A 16,284-nucleotide genomic window follows, 5' to 3' on the forward strand; every position below is an offset into this window, starting at 1 on the left:
CACAATAAACCAAGGACTGCAACAGATCCAACCTCAGGCCAAACACAGAAGGCAAAGATATCTTACATCACCGGATCCAGTTTAGAGTTCACCAAACTACGCACGCCTTTGTTTTAAATGTTCTATACAAGCTTGGCAATGTTTGGGGGAAATTACAGTAACATGACCAGCATCAAGTTGAAGATTAATGTTTAAGCCTAAACCCCACACTCCATAATTGACTTCCTGCAAATAAGACACTCAGGATTTCTCTTAAAACCCCTACTGAAGTTTTTTATTTTTGTTTTAATCATTGCTGAATCTACACCAAGTTACACCAACTTCCTAATAGAGAAATGTCTGTGACAGACAGAATCAATAAACCACTTTCTGAGTAGATGAATTTTAAAATGTAGGTGATGGTTCTATATCCTTAGTTTGGGTGCCAATGCAAATGAGTCAGAGGATTTGCTTCAGACACTGAGTTAATTGTGTAACTCTACAGTGAAAAATGCCATTGGAGAATACTTGCTGACTTCACAGTCCAAAAAAACCATTTAAAAGATGTGGAAACCAGATGTTTCAGTCACATTTCAGCCTCTGCTCTGAGAACTTACCCTGAGCAGCCCTAACAGGCTAGTACGTCTCTACAGCTGAGATATGATCATCTTAACTTACTTATTTGTCCTGCTGTGGGAAGAGGTTCACGGATGGGGATTCAAGAACGGAATTTTTCATAACTCCATATGGCTTGGTAAGAAACTTCACTCATGAGCTGCTTCTTGGGGACGTTACTTCTTTGAATTGATGGATAAGTGAATTGAAGCAGGAAAGTTTTTTGTTCTGTTTTAAGGCTGACGTTTTCAAAGAAAATGTTGAGGAAAAACAGCTATTGGAATGCATGTGCCTTTTAAAAAAAAACTGTTCTTGCCTTCTAAAATTATAAAAATAGTTTTTTTATAAAGCAAACTATTCAGTAGAAAATGGAAGTTAATATTTATATTCCATATGAGAAAATATATTTTCAAAGCAGATGCGATGGTATTTGGTAGGGAAGGTTTAGTAAAATAAAACACCGTATTTTGTTTCTATTTCAAAGCGTTTGCATTCAGATTTTGTAGCAGGTAATTATAACAGAAATGTAAAAGGTAAGTTGGAATATACAATGATTTTATAATCATTTGCCTGTGTACTCTGACCTATAATGTATATCTTGCTTTTTCCAAACACCTTTTGACTAGTTTGATGCAAAGCCAGCTTGTAATACAAAACAAATGAAAAAACCTTGTATTTCTGAGTGGAGTCTTACCACTTTGACTCCTTTTGTTTGAGAGCTATCCATATAAATACTTTTTAACCCCTTTTGTTAGAACAGGAAAGATTCTTTTGCTGTTTTCTTTTGTTAAATGTAAAGAATGACATGAGCTTAACGTGAATATAAACAATAGACCAAAAAAGGCCAAATAGGGAAAACCCAAAGTACCCTGTGTAGTACTCTAAACAATGTTTTCTCGTGACACAAATTAATATTGCTTTATGTTCATGACTGTGTTTGATAGTGAAAAAATGTTTAATTACTCAAGAAGAAAACTGACCAATTCTTGTATAAAATAAAGAAATACAGAGAAAGCAAAATTAACCTAGATCTTTTTCTAATGCTTGGTAAGCAGCACATGGTTGTGGAATATTTTCCCTTTCAGCGTGCTTCTCTCTGGTAATAACTGCAGCCATGCGGATTTCATTAAAAAGCTCGATTTGCAATGCACAGCCTTGCCCCTTCTTTTTTCAGCTTGAGCCAGTGAACTAGTTTCATGCCGAACAGGGCAATCCATTTGGCCAAAACGGGGTCTGGGACTTTCTTGAGGAGGGAACAAGCCTCTTTGTTTATTTTCCTTGCACATCAGCAACCTTAGAAAATATACACACTTTTGTTAGAAATGGAAAAAAACTGCCATAAAGCAAGGAAGAGTTAAATCCATATACATAAACCTTGAAATGCTGTCAAACTCTCTAATGATCAAGCCATTTGGCACTGTTATTGTTTGTTTGTTTTTTAAGTGATGCTGTATATTACAAAAATGTGAACATGGACAATAGAAGTTCTGTCCTAGAGGTAGAGAGAAGCACTCCCAAATGTTAATAGTATGTTGTAAATCTGAGGCTCGGGGTAATTGCACATTGCTTCAATCTGGGACAAATTATTGACCAGTCAGCCTAACACAAATTGTTTACAGTTGGTTAGGTCACTATGGTATTAAAAACTATTTAGAGAAGGAAGAGAGCCGGATAAGAAGGCAGGAATCTGTTAGCAGCTATCACGAACAAGGCGCTTCAAACTTGGTCTCAGTTCCACTAGTAGTAAAATGAGAAGGTCAAAGTATGGGACCTCTAAGTTTCATTTTTAACTCTGGTATCTTCCAGTTCCAGTTCCAGACCCCAATAGTAATTACTATTCCTCAAATAGTAATTTTTGTAATATAAAGATAAGACACATCAACTAATTTACATAGATGATGAAAATCAAAACCGCACAGATAAGCGATTGTTTTCAGCCATTGTAATGAATCTAAAAAAGAAGGACAAGTAACACTATCATGAACTCCTACTAGGATCCAGAAGTTATGCTTGTGGGTTTTAATGATTTATTTATTCCCAGAATAGCCAACATTATTCCCATCTGATAGAAGAAGACACTGAGGTGTAGGCAGTAATTTGTACAAGGTTACACAACTCATCCGGTGAAGAACCAGGAGGAGAGATTGGAGCCAACATGCTACTGTTGTCCCATGTTAACAGAAAAAAGTAGTGGTTAAATACTCAGTTTTAATGAATGACTAGGGACTCTAAAAACGAATAAATTATTATTCCTTTTGAATAAAACTTTTAAAATTAGGTACAAAGGACCATCTTCGTAGTTTAAAATTCTGAATTGAGCAACGCTTTCAAATAAATGTGTGCTTAAAATTGTCAAATAGGTACCGGAGTTCTCAACCACTCATAAGGCAAAATAATAGGGAGTTTGTCACTCTTTCAGGAAAAATGTAGATTATTAACATTATTTAATGAATTTAAAATGGTAGCATATACTTTTCTACCATTTAAGTTACCATCTCATTACTAGACAAGTTCTAGTTACCAAAAATTTAAGAAAAATTACTGGGAGGAAAACTTAAAATTATTTTTCAAAAACTGCTCTGTTAATTAATTTTTTCCCCATGAGTGTCATATTTTGATTAGGGAGGAAAAGACAAGGAAATCTTAGTTTGAGAAACATTTGCACCCATTAAAATAATTCCTACTAATAAAGATCTTATAGTCTATATTGTCAGGGAATAGGTACAATTTTAAACATTTTTGGTAATCTCTAATATGATCCATAAGTAAGTTCAACATGTCTCCCTTCTCTACTAAAAGCCTTAGTCGTCTTATACTGCAAAATAAAAGTACTTCCATTGCCCACTAGTGTCCAAGTTGCCCTGAGAAGTGGACTTGACCCACAGCGCTTAGCAGACCTCATGGTATGTTCTCAAAATAACCAAGTTGGAAACCAGTGGAAGTTTAGTTAATGAGGTTTTACCAATATGAAGGACACTTGGGCAGTAGGCGACTTTCAAACAGGAAGATAATGTTGATGTACCTTGTGTTCCCTGACCTATGAGCATCAGATTGACTAAGGTCTTCAGCGCATAAGTGGGATGTTACCATACAACGTGTAAGAACAGGATCCCTTGCAGTCCAGAGAAACAGGGCGGGTGGCAAGCAGCATCTCCTATTGAACTGTGGGAGTGTCAGCTTTAGCCTGGGGAGGAGAGCGAGCACTACTACTGAATTCACGTCTTGTTGAATGCCAAGGCATACGTGGTCTCATTGGAAATGATCTTAATGGTAGCTGATTGTACAGGTTAGGGTACAAAGACTTGACCATAATCTGAAGGTCTACACAGAACGATGAGAGCTAATGTTATGATTATTGTCCTGGAAAAATTATCGCATTGTTTCTATGGCAAAATGCACTCCAAACTCAAAACAATTTAAACAGTGATCTACTGGAAGACAATTTGCTTATGACTTACTCCCTAAAATATGCTGGGAACAACATGCTGGTAGTTCAGTGTACCCAATTTTTTTCTCTGCTGTGTTTGAATCCCCCCCCCCCCTTAACGCAGTCTTTATTTTCTTTGGATTCTTTAAACCTTTCCTCAGTTTTTGATTTGTTTAGTGAATTCTCAATCACATTGCATTAGTCATTTCCCTCAAATGGATATTTTGGATTATTTTCCTCCATCATTGTGAGCCTACATAATAGATCAATTTTCATTGGTTTCTTTTGCCTTCACTTCCATTTCCACCCCCCTACTGTTCACCTTTCCAAATTTTTATTTGATTTAAAAGAAAGTCAAAACTCTGTCACCTTTTGATAGTGTGGAAATACAAAGTTGCCTTACAGGTTTCTTTCAGGCCATAAATTCAGGAAACATAATTTAGCCTCAAGTTTCTCCTATGTCCCCTAAAATTCCCCTCATTCATATTTTTTTTCAAAGCTTTCTAACAATGAAATCTTAGCCACCCTAGGCCACTGACCCGGGAAACTCTTTGGCAGGAACAATAGCTGATGCAATCTTCTAGATGAGGCCACAAAATTTCCCTTGTTCCACAAGAATGGATCACAGCATACTTACAACATTGTGTGAATTCACAGAACAAGCAGCAGGTGTGTACCACAGAGAAGCACGGGCTGGCAAGTACAAGCTCACCTACGAAGAAGCCAAGGCAGTGTGCGAATACGAAGGCGGCCGACTCGCCACCTACAAGCAACTAGAGGCAGCCAGAAAAATTGGTAACTAATTTGACAATGATTTTTCTTCTTTTTCACCTTCGGGGGAAAAAAAACAACCTCCACCTTTTCTATAACCCCTTCATGAGATTTCTCTCTCAATCCTTCCAGTGCTTCTCTAAGCCCCTATGACATGTCTACTCTCTGGCTTCTCCATCTTCTCTGCCTAGAGCCAGTGGAAAGGTCTTAGTGCTAGCAACTTATTTGGGGTCACAACCCATTGTAAGCTAATATAATAGAAGTAAAAAAAAAAAAAAAAGACATCACTATCTCAACATCCTTTCAATTCCTAATTAATTTTAATTCCACTTCTATACATTTTTCATACTGTTCTATCTTTTCTTAACTTCTGAGTATGGGTTTCCTCAGCTGTTAAATGTTATTATGTTGAGTTTTATAAAGAAATTTTCTTCATAGAAGAAATACTGAATTTAGTGGCTTTTTTCCCAAAATATATTTTTTTAAAGATTTATTTATTTATTTGAGAGAGAGAGAGAATGCGCACATGCTCAAGTGCCCCTGTGCAGGGGAGGTGAGGGAGGGGCAAAAGAGGGAGAGGGAGATAGAGGGAGAGAGAGTATTCCAAGAAGGCTCCATTCTGAGCACAGAGACCCAGGCAGGTCACCATCTCACAACCCTGAGGTCACAACCCCAGTTGAAACCAAGAGTCAGACACTTAACCAACGGTGCCACCCAGGTACCCCTGTTTCTCAATTTCTTTAAGTTAAGTGGGAGAATGCATTCGTACTTTAGGATCAAAAAGAAGATGGGGCACCTGGGTGGCTCAGTGGATTGAGCTGCTGCCTTCGGCTCGGGTCATGATCTCGGGGTCCTGGGATCGAGCCTCGCGTCGGGCTCTCTGCTCCGCAGGGAGCCTGCTTCCTCCTCTCTCTCTGCCTGCTTCTCTGCCTATTTGTGATCTCTCTCTCTGTCAAATAAATAAATAAAATCTTAAAAAAAAAAAAAAGAAGATTAGCAGGTTGTAAGATGGTAGGAAAAAGAAACTGAGATGATGTCAGGAGACCTGGTGCAAACAAAGTGATTAACTAGTGCTAGAGCCTTCTTTAAAAAGGCACCATGACCATCTCTCATGGTGGTTTTACAGGAGAATCCAAAAGCCACCCCCATTCAGAACTCTCTTCTCCATTGAAGAAACCCCTTTGTTGATTAAAAAAGGCAATAGCAAAGCTTAAGTTACTATTAAATATTACTCAGGAAAAAAATAAAACTGTTCTCTAAAAATCCCTAAAGTCTGCCCGGCAAATTGCTCAGTCTAGACCCACAGGGCTGTGCATGACGCGGTACCTGGAACCATGGGTATAAAGACCAGGGCCATTACTGGCTGTCCTGGACCTTCAGTAAAACTGCTCTTGGACAGCAGTGGCAACTACTTAGACAGGCTCTGAAGCTGGGCAAGGAACATAGGACTGACGCTTTGTTCAAAATTTATGAATATGTTTATCCCTATTCAAATTTCTTAAAATATTAGCAAATTTTAATTGATCCTAAAGTAGAAACTACTTAAATTATCATTTGAAAAAAAAATTGTTTTCCAGGATCAATGGTGATTTCAGAAATTATTTCATGGCACTTGATAGGTCGTTTGTGAAAAGAAGCCAGCTGTGAACTTAGATTTTTCATATTCATGGTATTATGATTTCCAGTCCATCTGCCTCTTTTTTTTTTCAAGTAGGACGTCATTTTCTAGTAAAAGTCGGATGTTACATTTTATATGTATTCAAACTTTATTTTTTTAAGAAAAATTTTTCTCAAAAAAATGAAAAGAAGAGAAAGAAAATAGTTTCTCTCCTTGTACTTACCTGGCTTTGGGCAGTTGAGAAGGGGCTACTTTGTTAAGATGACCTTCACTCAGCTGAGGGGGTTTACCAGTTAGCCCATAATCCTTTCCTTCTCTTGCAGGATTTCATGTCTGTGCTGCTGGGTGGATGGCCAAGGGCAGAGTTGGATACCCCATTGTGAAACCGGGGCCCAACTGTGGATTTGGAAAAACTGGGATTATTGATTATGGAGTCCGTCTTAATAGGAGTGAAAGATGGGATGCCTATTGCTACAACCCACAAGGTTTGTTACAAATAATAATTTTATACTTTGCCAAAACAATTACATGTTACTAAGAGGTTACTAAATATAAATGGCTCCTTCTCCCAGAGATAAATCAACTTGGTGATGATAATTCTTTATAACAAGAACCATTCACGGAGCCGTTACGCTGGGCCAGATCCTGCCTGCTGCTCCTCTTCCATGCTGTCCGAATTCATGACGACTCTGCAAGAAGCTATTGCTATACCCATTTTAGAAATCAGGACATTGAAAGTCGAAGAGCTTAATAACTTACCAAAATCAAACATCCAATAGTCAGCAGGCAGGCAGGATCTCGGATTCAGGTCTTTTCTATGCCGTATCTTTTTCTATTCCCGACCACAAAGGCAAAAAAAAAAAAAAAAAAGCGGGTTATAAACTTGTCACGGTTAATTAGCTAAACAACAAAGTGACACTACCAAATGTTAACTGTTCAAAATTTCCCCTTCGATAGAATGGGGGGAAAAGAGACAAAATAAACTCTTCCCCTGATATTCTTGTGCATACATTCTTAAACTTCCAAACTGAGCAACTCTCACTCTGTGGTTTGTTTTCACAATTATATGCTGGATATACTAGTTAGTTATTTTTATAAAGTATATTTTTATTCGTATTTTCCCATGGTTGATTGTAGCTAGGAAAACTTTAAAGAGAAAATTAATTCAACATAACTACTATAAAGAGCTATTTTTTTTGTTCATGTTTTTAGAGAAAAAATAGATTGTTCTTTTTTGGATGCAGTTCCCCCAGCATGATACTACAAAGAATTATAATATGTTCCCAAGTCTGTCTAATGTTTATGATCACAAGCATCCTCAGGTGTTGTCCTGTTTCAACCTGCCTTATAAGAAAGTCCCTATAGTGAAGTTACAGTGAGTTACAGTGAAGTTCTAGCATGTTACTATAGAATTTATTATTCAATGATATTAACCATTGGAGAATAGTTTCTCATGTTTGTAACTAAGCTTTATCTCAAAATAATGTGTATTCTACATAGAAAAGAACTTTGCCTAGAGGCATCATGTATTCCCACTTAAGACAAAATATGACTAAATATGTACAGTGCATTTATATAGGGCTATAATTTTCAAATCACTTTCACATACTTAAACCTATGTTATATTTAGTTCTATATTTAGTTATTGTTAATAGTTTTTATATCTTCTTTTCCTCCCTCTTCCTCTCTTCCTTTTTCATCAGTATATTTACACAAGCAACTTTCTTTTGACTCTCAAGAGACACTTCTATATCCAAGTATGTTCTCTGATTCTTCCTCTGCTTGGTAAGGTTTAGGATCTCTGAGCATCTATTCAATCATTTCCATAGGGGAAATTTATCTCTAGGGGAGATAAAGAAGTGCTAATAGAAAGGTTCTTACAGGATTTCCTTACCCTTTTATAAGGATGCTACCTTAACTTACAAATTTTTATAAATTGCTTTTGTCTCTCATTGAGGCAGAATCCTTTTTACTCTGGGAATATTTGTACAGAATCCTGGGAGACTTCTTCGTACTCTGTTCTCAGCTTACTTCTGGATTCAGTGACATGCTGATTTTTTAGGATGTGGTGAACCTGAAGGGGACTGGGGACCACCTGAACTAGTACTGGGGGAGGAACAGTTCAATGAAAAATAATTGTAATGAAGAAATCATAATGGTATCATAAAAATAAACCAATGACTATCAATTTCTCAGTAAAATATAGAGCTGAATAGCTAAATAGACAACCAAATTGTCTATTTGAACTGTTTCCTGATCTAATGGTATAGACAACAAAGATAGGATGGCATAGGACAGAGCAAATCACTCCAAAAACTGGCATTGCACACGCTATGTATGCGTACAAACTGTCACGTAGTATTGAATAAGACAATAAGAACAGCTTACATTTTACATAACACCCTGAAGTTATCTTCCATGTTACTATCCTTAGAATAACGTCGTGAAGTAGGTAATAGGAGAGGCATGGTTATATTTACTGTACCAGGGAAGAAACTGAAGTATTGAGTGGTACAGAGATCAGACGAGATTCCTTGACCTTGTCACTTTCCCTAAGATCCTGTTTGGCCCTGGGGGAGATAATCTTCCTTACCTTCTATGATATTAAGAATTCTAACACTTTTTTTTTTAGATAGCTCTTTCAAAGGATAATATTCTTGGAAAAAACCTCTGATTGATACAATGAAAAATGTCTTGGAATGCTACCCACAGTCACCACCACCACCATTCACGTTATTTTTGAGTTTCCAGATGGTAGATGCTTATTTGATCCGAAATCAAAATTAACCAGGGGTTTTCCATACCTTTCGTTCCGGGTCACCCAGTAAAATCATGGGTTCTGGCAGAGGTTGTTTGATTGTTCTCATACCAGGTTGTAAGGCATGGCAGAAATCTGTGAAATGATAAATGACTTGAACGAACGAACATGAATATCTCTGTCAAATCCTCAAATATTAGGATTAAGGTGTTAGTTTAAAACCAGTGAAAGGAGTATAAAATGATAATAAATTATTCCTTTTAACTGGATTAGAGTGACCTTCAAGGTCTCTTGTGACTCTGAAATTCTATGATGATTTTCCAAACAGAATTTATTGGACTCATTATTCTAAAAAGTCCCTGAAGACACAGTGTTGACACCACAGGACAAAATCCCAGTCATCTTGATTGGGCTGTTGGTAACAGGGGTATACATATTCATCAAAATACATGAATATATACAACATGAGACTTGTACATTCTTTAAAAAAAAAGATTTTATTTTTAAGTAATCTCTACAGCCAAAATGGTGCTTGAACCCACAACCCCAAGATCAAGAATTGCATGCTCCCGGAGCCAGCCAGGTGCCCTGAGGCTTGTGCATTCTAAGCTGAAAAGATAAAATACAAAAAAAACTACAAGAGTGCAATTAATTAAATTGCTATTTTTTTCTTGTCACTTTTCTTGTCATTTCATACAAATTCAGTGTATATTCATTTGAAAGAATTTACCAATGAATAATGAAAATATTCATTTATTCTTTAGCTGTAAGTATATATACTTAATATTTTATTAAAAGTAATAAATAGGCACTAGGAAGCACATATCAGTTTAAAATACGTATAATATTTTTTCTAATGCTTTCTTTCTTTCCTTTTTTGTTTTTGTTTGTTTGTTTTATCCATTTTAGCAAAGGAGTGTGGTGGTGTCTTTACAGATCCAAAGCGAATTTTTAAATCTCCAGGCTTTCCAAATGAGTACGATGATAACCAGATCTGTTACTGGCACATTAGACTCAAGTATGGTCAGCGTATTCACCTGAGCTTTTTGGACTTTGACCTTGAAGATGACCCAGCTTGCTTGGCTGACTATGTTGAAATATATGACAGTTATGATGATATCCATGGTTTTGTGGGAAGGTACGTGTTTCCCCATATAAAGAGTTAAAAATACCCTCAATATTTTGTTTGATGTTTCTTTAATTTTCTTCAGTGGTCCCCACAGTTATTGATTCTCTCGTATTTTTACTCCCTGGCAACACCATATCTTTTTTTAGCAAAGATTTTTCTTAGTATGTGAAGCCAGTCAGCTGCTGCATGTTCTTATAATTAAAATAGTGACAGCTGCCTTTTGATTACTATTAAATTGTAAGAATTAAATAGTCTATTTAAAAAGACTTCAGGGTGGCTGGTTGGCTCAGTCAGAAGAGTGTGTGACTCTTGATCTTGGGGTCGTGAGTTCAAGCCCCATGTGGGGTATAGAAATTACTTAAATAAATAAAACCTTTCAAACAAATAAAAAAATAAAAAGACCTCAGTATTTCATTAACAATGGGAGGAAGAAGACACATGTGAATTGAGAAATTTGTTGGAGGGTTTTAAGTATTCTGATTTCTATCAACCTCCTAAAAATAATTATAAATTCTTAATTTTGTCTTCCTTTTGTGTACAAAGTATTGTGCGAAGCATTATGAATATAAGAATTAAGCAAAGTATAGGAGTGCCAGGGTGGCTCAGTTGGTTAAAGCCTCTGTCTTCGGCTCAGGTCATGATCCCAGGTCCTGAGATCAAGCCCCACATCAGGCTCTCTGCTCAGCAGGGAGCCTGCTTCCCCCTCTCTCTCTCTGCCTGCCTTTCTGCCTACTTGTGATCTGTCTGTCAAATAAATAAATAAAATCTTAAAAAAAAAAAAGGAAGGAAAGAATTAAGAAAAGCATAGCCCCTTCTCTCACAAAATTTACCTAAACGTACAGTGGATATCTGCTTTAAAATAGCTTTCTTTGACATAAAAAACAAGTGCTCCTTTCCTCAATATTTCTCCCTTGGGTTTTAAACATTCTGGGACACAATCGTTCTGTGTTGCCATTCTCAATCTTTAATATAGTTTAAACTTCGAATGTCTCATAAAATATTACAAATGAAAGCATATATAATTATGTTTTATTTATTTAGCTCCCCACTTAATAATGCATATCTGAGACTATCCAGTATCAATAGACTATTAGTTATCAATTTTCCATTATCCATGACAGTAATTTAATAAAAGAAAATTGTAATTATTAAAATAATTTAAAATGACAGACTTAGTAGTTTGTTGTGACTTTGAAATGTGTAACTTAAACACCAAGACAAAGAAGGGCATTTCTTGCATATACGAGCAACAACTTTTGGAGGGAAATTGGTTTTGTTTTGTCTTATTCTGCTCTTTGGCTGACAGACCACTGCTATAGATGAAGCAGGGTTGGAGAAATTAAGAGCAAAACATTTATTGAAAGAACGGACATCCTACCTTGGGAGTCAAGATGATATTTTCATTCTAAACCTAGTTTCACAAATCAGTTACAGCCCTAGATAAAGTCATATACTGTTTTTTTAAAAGGTTTTCCATAGACTAATTTGTCACTTATGGGATTTATGTAATAAATTCTTCCCTTTTATGTAATGTACAAAGGAGTTTCTTTCAAGTTGATTCATATAAAAACCAGTCCCTCTTGTAAGGTCCAACATAATTTTCCACATTCAAATCAGTCTACTCTAGAATTCAAATTAGTAATACCATCAGCCATACACATACTCCTCTTTAACCATGAAGAAACTTCATAGGATTAATCAGAATCAAATTTAAAATTTTTCCAGAGAGATTAAAATTGTCTACTACACAAATAATTTTGCAAGTACACACAGTAGAAATGCCACATGTCCTTTTTTAAGAATCTCATTTATATTCTCAGGTTATTTGAAAAACAAACTTTGTTTTAATCCTTCTTCTCCCTTATAAATTCAAGTTAAAAAAAAGTTTTAAATAATAGAAAAATGAGACATTACTTAGGAAAAATAAAGCACTTTAATTACAGGTCAGAGCCACTTAATAGCCGTGTAATATTCTTCTGTGTGACTTCTCTTTTTTAAAAATTTCCTTTCAGATATTGTGGAGATGAACTTCCAGAAGACATCGTTAGCACAGGTAATGGCTCTAAATTGAGACGTAGGACTATGATTTGTTTTTCCATAGTGTCACTGAAAGTGAAGAACCCAGTAGTTATTACTATTAACTTTTTAAAGTTAAGAGAACCCCTGGGTCAGATGTAGCTTAGCAGTGTGCAAAATGTAGTGTTTATACTTAGGACTTAACACCAACCCCTTACACCAAAAATGCGTAGACTCATCAGGTGAAGGAATGCAGTCTGAGATGGTCTTGAGTCTCCAAATCCCTGAATTTTGCTATGGGTTATCACGTCCATAAAATGTGCAAATAGAAGACCGAAGTTTTTCATCAATAAAAGATTGAGAGGTATTTTCAGAAGTATTAAAGTTGTTAAAAGTATCTTCTGTCACTGAAAAAACGTTACATCTCCCTTAACTGCATTTTTATCTTTGGACAGCATTCCCCGCAGTGTCGTGAAGAGCAGTTCTATGAAACATTTTTAATAGGTGTTGCATGAGAAAAGAACATTAGGGTCAAGGGAGCTGGGGAAACATTGGTTTAAACTCTGTTAAACAGGTCTCTTTATTGGAAGATGTCAGAGATCTTTAATATGCTAATTATGCATAGTAAATCTCAAAAGGCTAGCTAGGGTTGGCAAAGTGTTCCAAATCTTTTTAACTCCTGCCAATTACTTTTGTGACTTTGTCCCTTGCAGTGTACCTCAAGCAATGAGCTTGGAGTCGTATCTATTTATATCCAGAAGAAATGCCACTGCCATTGCCCCATACTGCTATTGTCTGGCTAAGAACCTTCACTCTCTTAGGTGTTTTTGTTGTTTTCTTTTTTATTTCCATCCCGAGCACTAGTAGTTGGCATTCTGACTTGCTCTATTTTTCCTCCAAGTCATAAAGTTATCACAGTGTTTCTGCAACTAAAAACAACAAAATAACACAGAATTGTAATTTCTAAGTAGTCCTTAAGCTCAGATACTACTAGCTAAATTACTCCCACACCCTAGCCTGAAGGCACGAAATTCTCATGAAATTCTCATTTCTGCGTCAGTATTACAAGAAATAAACCTTCTTATTCAATCCTTGAATGATTAATGCCTAAAAATTATTCATTCATTCTCTGTTACAATCTCCCTGGTAAGGGCAGCCCATTAAACTGTTTATATCATTCTTTTCTTGAGAACGTATTTTACGTTAACAGAAAGTTAAAAGTAGATAGGAGCCATCTGTAGGAGTTAGTTGGGGGATAAGAATCCCATTTTTAAAAAAAGAAAGAAGGAAACAGAGAATCAAAGCCTGAAACTTCACATTTTTTCTTGTTTTGTCTAAAACAGAAAAAACTTAACTGCTAGCATAATCAAAATAGTGTTGTTTTTTTAACACTACTGCAAGAAAAAAAAAAACCCAAATCGTTTATTATTCAAAGAGAAACAAATCATCACACAGAAGAGAACACAATTAAACAAAACAGCCAAAGATTTAGCAAAAAAAAAAAAAAAGTGAGAGGAGGAAATTGATATCAAGAAATAGAAAAAGATTTAAAATACATTTGAAGTATAATCTTACCAGTCAAGTATAATACTGTTAACATTTTGGTCTAGTTTGTGCCTTAAATATGTGCTTACTCACCCCAGGATATTTATATTAAAAAACAAGACCAGAAAATGAATGAACTAAAAAATACCCATAAACTATACCACTTTAATAAATGGTATATAAAGTAAGAATATAACCACTCTCCACATCTCCGCCCACCCAAGAAAGGCATTGGATAATTGTGTAGTGATTATCTTTCCAGGTGTTTCCCTGTATTTTATAAACATGATATACACAGATATCATGGACATATTTCCAAGTCAGCATACAGTATGTAGATCATTCAAATTCGGGTTTTTTTTTAAAGATTTCTTTTATTTATTTGACACAGAGAGAGAGATCACAAGTAGGCAGAGAGGCAGGCAGAGAGAGAGGAGGAAGCAGGCACCCCACTGAGCAGAGTCCAATTGGGGCCTGATCCCAGGACCCTGAGACCATGACCTGAGCCGAAGGCAGAGGTTCAACCCACTGAGCCACCCAGGCGCCCCTCAAATTCATTTTAATGACTGCCTACTCGGTCCCTGTATGGATGTACCATAATTTATCATGTACCAATATTTAACATCCTGAAGATGATTGTTTCTGATTTTCTTTTCTTATACTATTCAACATTTCACTGGAGATTTTTTTTTAAGATTTTATTTATTTATTTGACAGAGAGAGATACAGCCAGAGAGGGAACACAAGCAGGGGAGGGAGAGAGGGAGAAGCAGGCTTCCCGCCGAGCAGGGAGCTCCATGCTGAGCTCCATCCCAGGACCCTGGGATCATGACCTGAGCCGAAGGCAGTCGCTTAACCGACTGGCCCACCCAAGTGTCCCCGGTTCATGAATTTTTATATTCTCCTCTAAGAATGATGAGTCTCTGGACTGCCAGCCAAATCAAAGCAGAGTAACATCTTTGTTCTTTTGCACTCCCCCTCCTCCCCAGGAAATGTCATGACCTTGAAGTTTCTCAGTGATGCTTCAGTGACTGCGGGAGGTTTCCAAATCAAGTACGTTGCAGTGGATCCGCTATCCAAATCCAGTCAAGGAAAAAACACAAGTACTACTTCTACCGGAAATAAAAACTTCTTAGCTGGAAGATTTAGCCATTTATAAAACAACAAAAAAGGACACTCACTGTTTACATTTGTATCTTTTGGAACCCCTCTGGTCTCACTTTTATGTTATTATTAATAGCATTTATTTATTTTCTAAATGTGAAAGGCAATCCCTGATAATTTTGGGAAAATTGGAAAATATAGAAAACTTTAAATGAGAAAATAAAATCTCTCATAATCCTACTGCATAAAAATAACAAACATTAACATTTATATATTTTTCTTTTCGTTATTTTTCAATTTGTGGTATATGTATATATGTATCTATATGTATATGTACTTGAAAGTTTGGAATCCGGCTCCATGTACAGTTTTATATCTGAGTTTTTATAACGTTGAACTTTATGGCTCAAGCATTTTCTGGATCATTAAGTATTCTGCTAAAACATAATTTTGAACAGCTGTAAAATATTCCATGGTCTAATTCTTCCATACTTTATTTAAGCCTGTCTCTACTGTGGGAATTTAAAGTTGCTTTCAAAAATATTGCTGCAATAAATATCCTTGAATATACATATTTGTACAGCTCTCTAATTATTTGGGATAGTGTCCTTGAAGTAGAATTACTGGCTCAGATATTAATTAAAATAGAATTTTCTTAGGGCCCCTGGCTGGCAAAGTCAGTAGAACATGCAACTCTTCATCTTGGCGTCATGAGTTCAAGCACCACGGGGGGGGCAGAGTTTACTTTAAAAAATAATACAATAAATGTACAGCTTTTAAAAAATAGAATTTTCTCTTTTATGGGCAAAAGCAACATCTCATTTTGGTTTGAATTTGTAGTGAGATGGATGGTTGGTTTATATATTTTTGATCAGTTTTATTTCTTTTGTGAATTATTTTTTCATGTCTTTCACCCATTTTTTTACTGATATAATATTTTATTGACTTATAAGAAATCAGTATATATCAGATATATAATTTCATGTTTGTCATACATATGTTACAATTTTATGTGAAGTTTGATTTTTACGATTTTTATTAAAAGCTAAATTTTATTTACAGTCTTACTTATTGATCTTGCTTTAGTCCCCTGTCTTTACATTTAGAATGAATAGTCCCATGACAACTTGATATGTTTATTCATTAACCTTTTTCCTTATTGTTTTATGGCTTTGCTTTCATAGAAGGAAGAAGTCATTGTTGCTACCCTTTATATGAGGGTTAATGGTTACTATCCGATTAAATTTTTAAAAAATGCTTGTGCCTGGCACTGTTCTGGACACTTAGGAAACACTCAAGGACCAAATGAACAAAAATCCCCA

General features: G+C 35.9%; 1 protein-coding gene across 1 annotated transcript; it reads left to right on the top strand.

Annotated features, from left to right (window-relative positions):
* Positions 1–592: 592 nt before the first annotated feature.
* Positions 593–15,072, top strand: TNFAIP6 (TNF alpha induced protein 6). Its single transcript, XM_046019542.1, has 6 exons — positions 593–733; positions 4,679–4,816; positions 6,734–6,895; positions 10,078–10,306; positions 12,310–12,350; positions 14,848–15,072. The coding sequence occupies exons 1-6, from the start codon at positions 640–642 to the stop codon at positions 15,015–15,017; spliced, it is 834 nt and encodes a 277-aa protein (XP_045875498.1). The 5' UTR covers positions 593–639; the 3' UTR covers positions 15,018–15,072.
* The last annotated feature ends 1,212 nt before the right edge of the window (positions 15,073–16,284 follow it).

This window comes from Meles meles, chromosome 9, assembly GCF_922984935.1.
Source record: "Meles meles chromosome 9, mMelMel3.1 paternal haplotype, whole genome shotgun sequence".
Taxonomy (NCBI): domain Eukaryota; kingdom Metazoa; phylum Chordata; class Mammalia; order Carnivora; family Mustelidae; genus Meles; species Meles meles.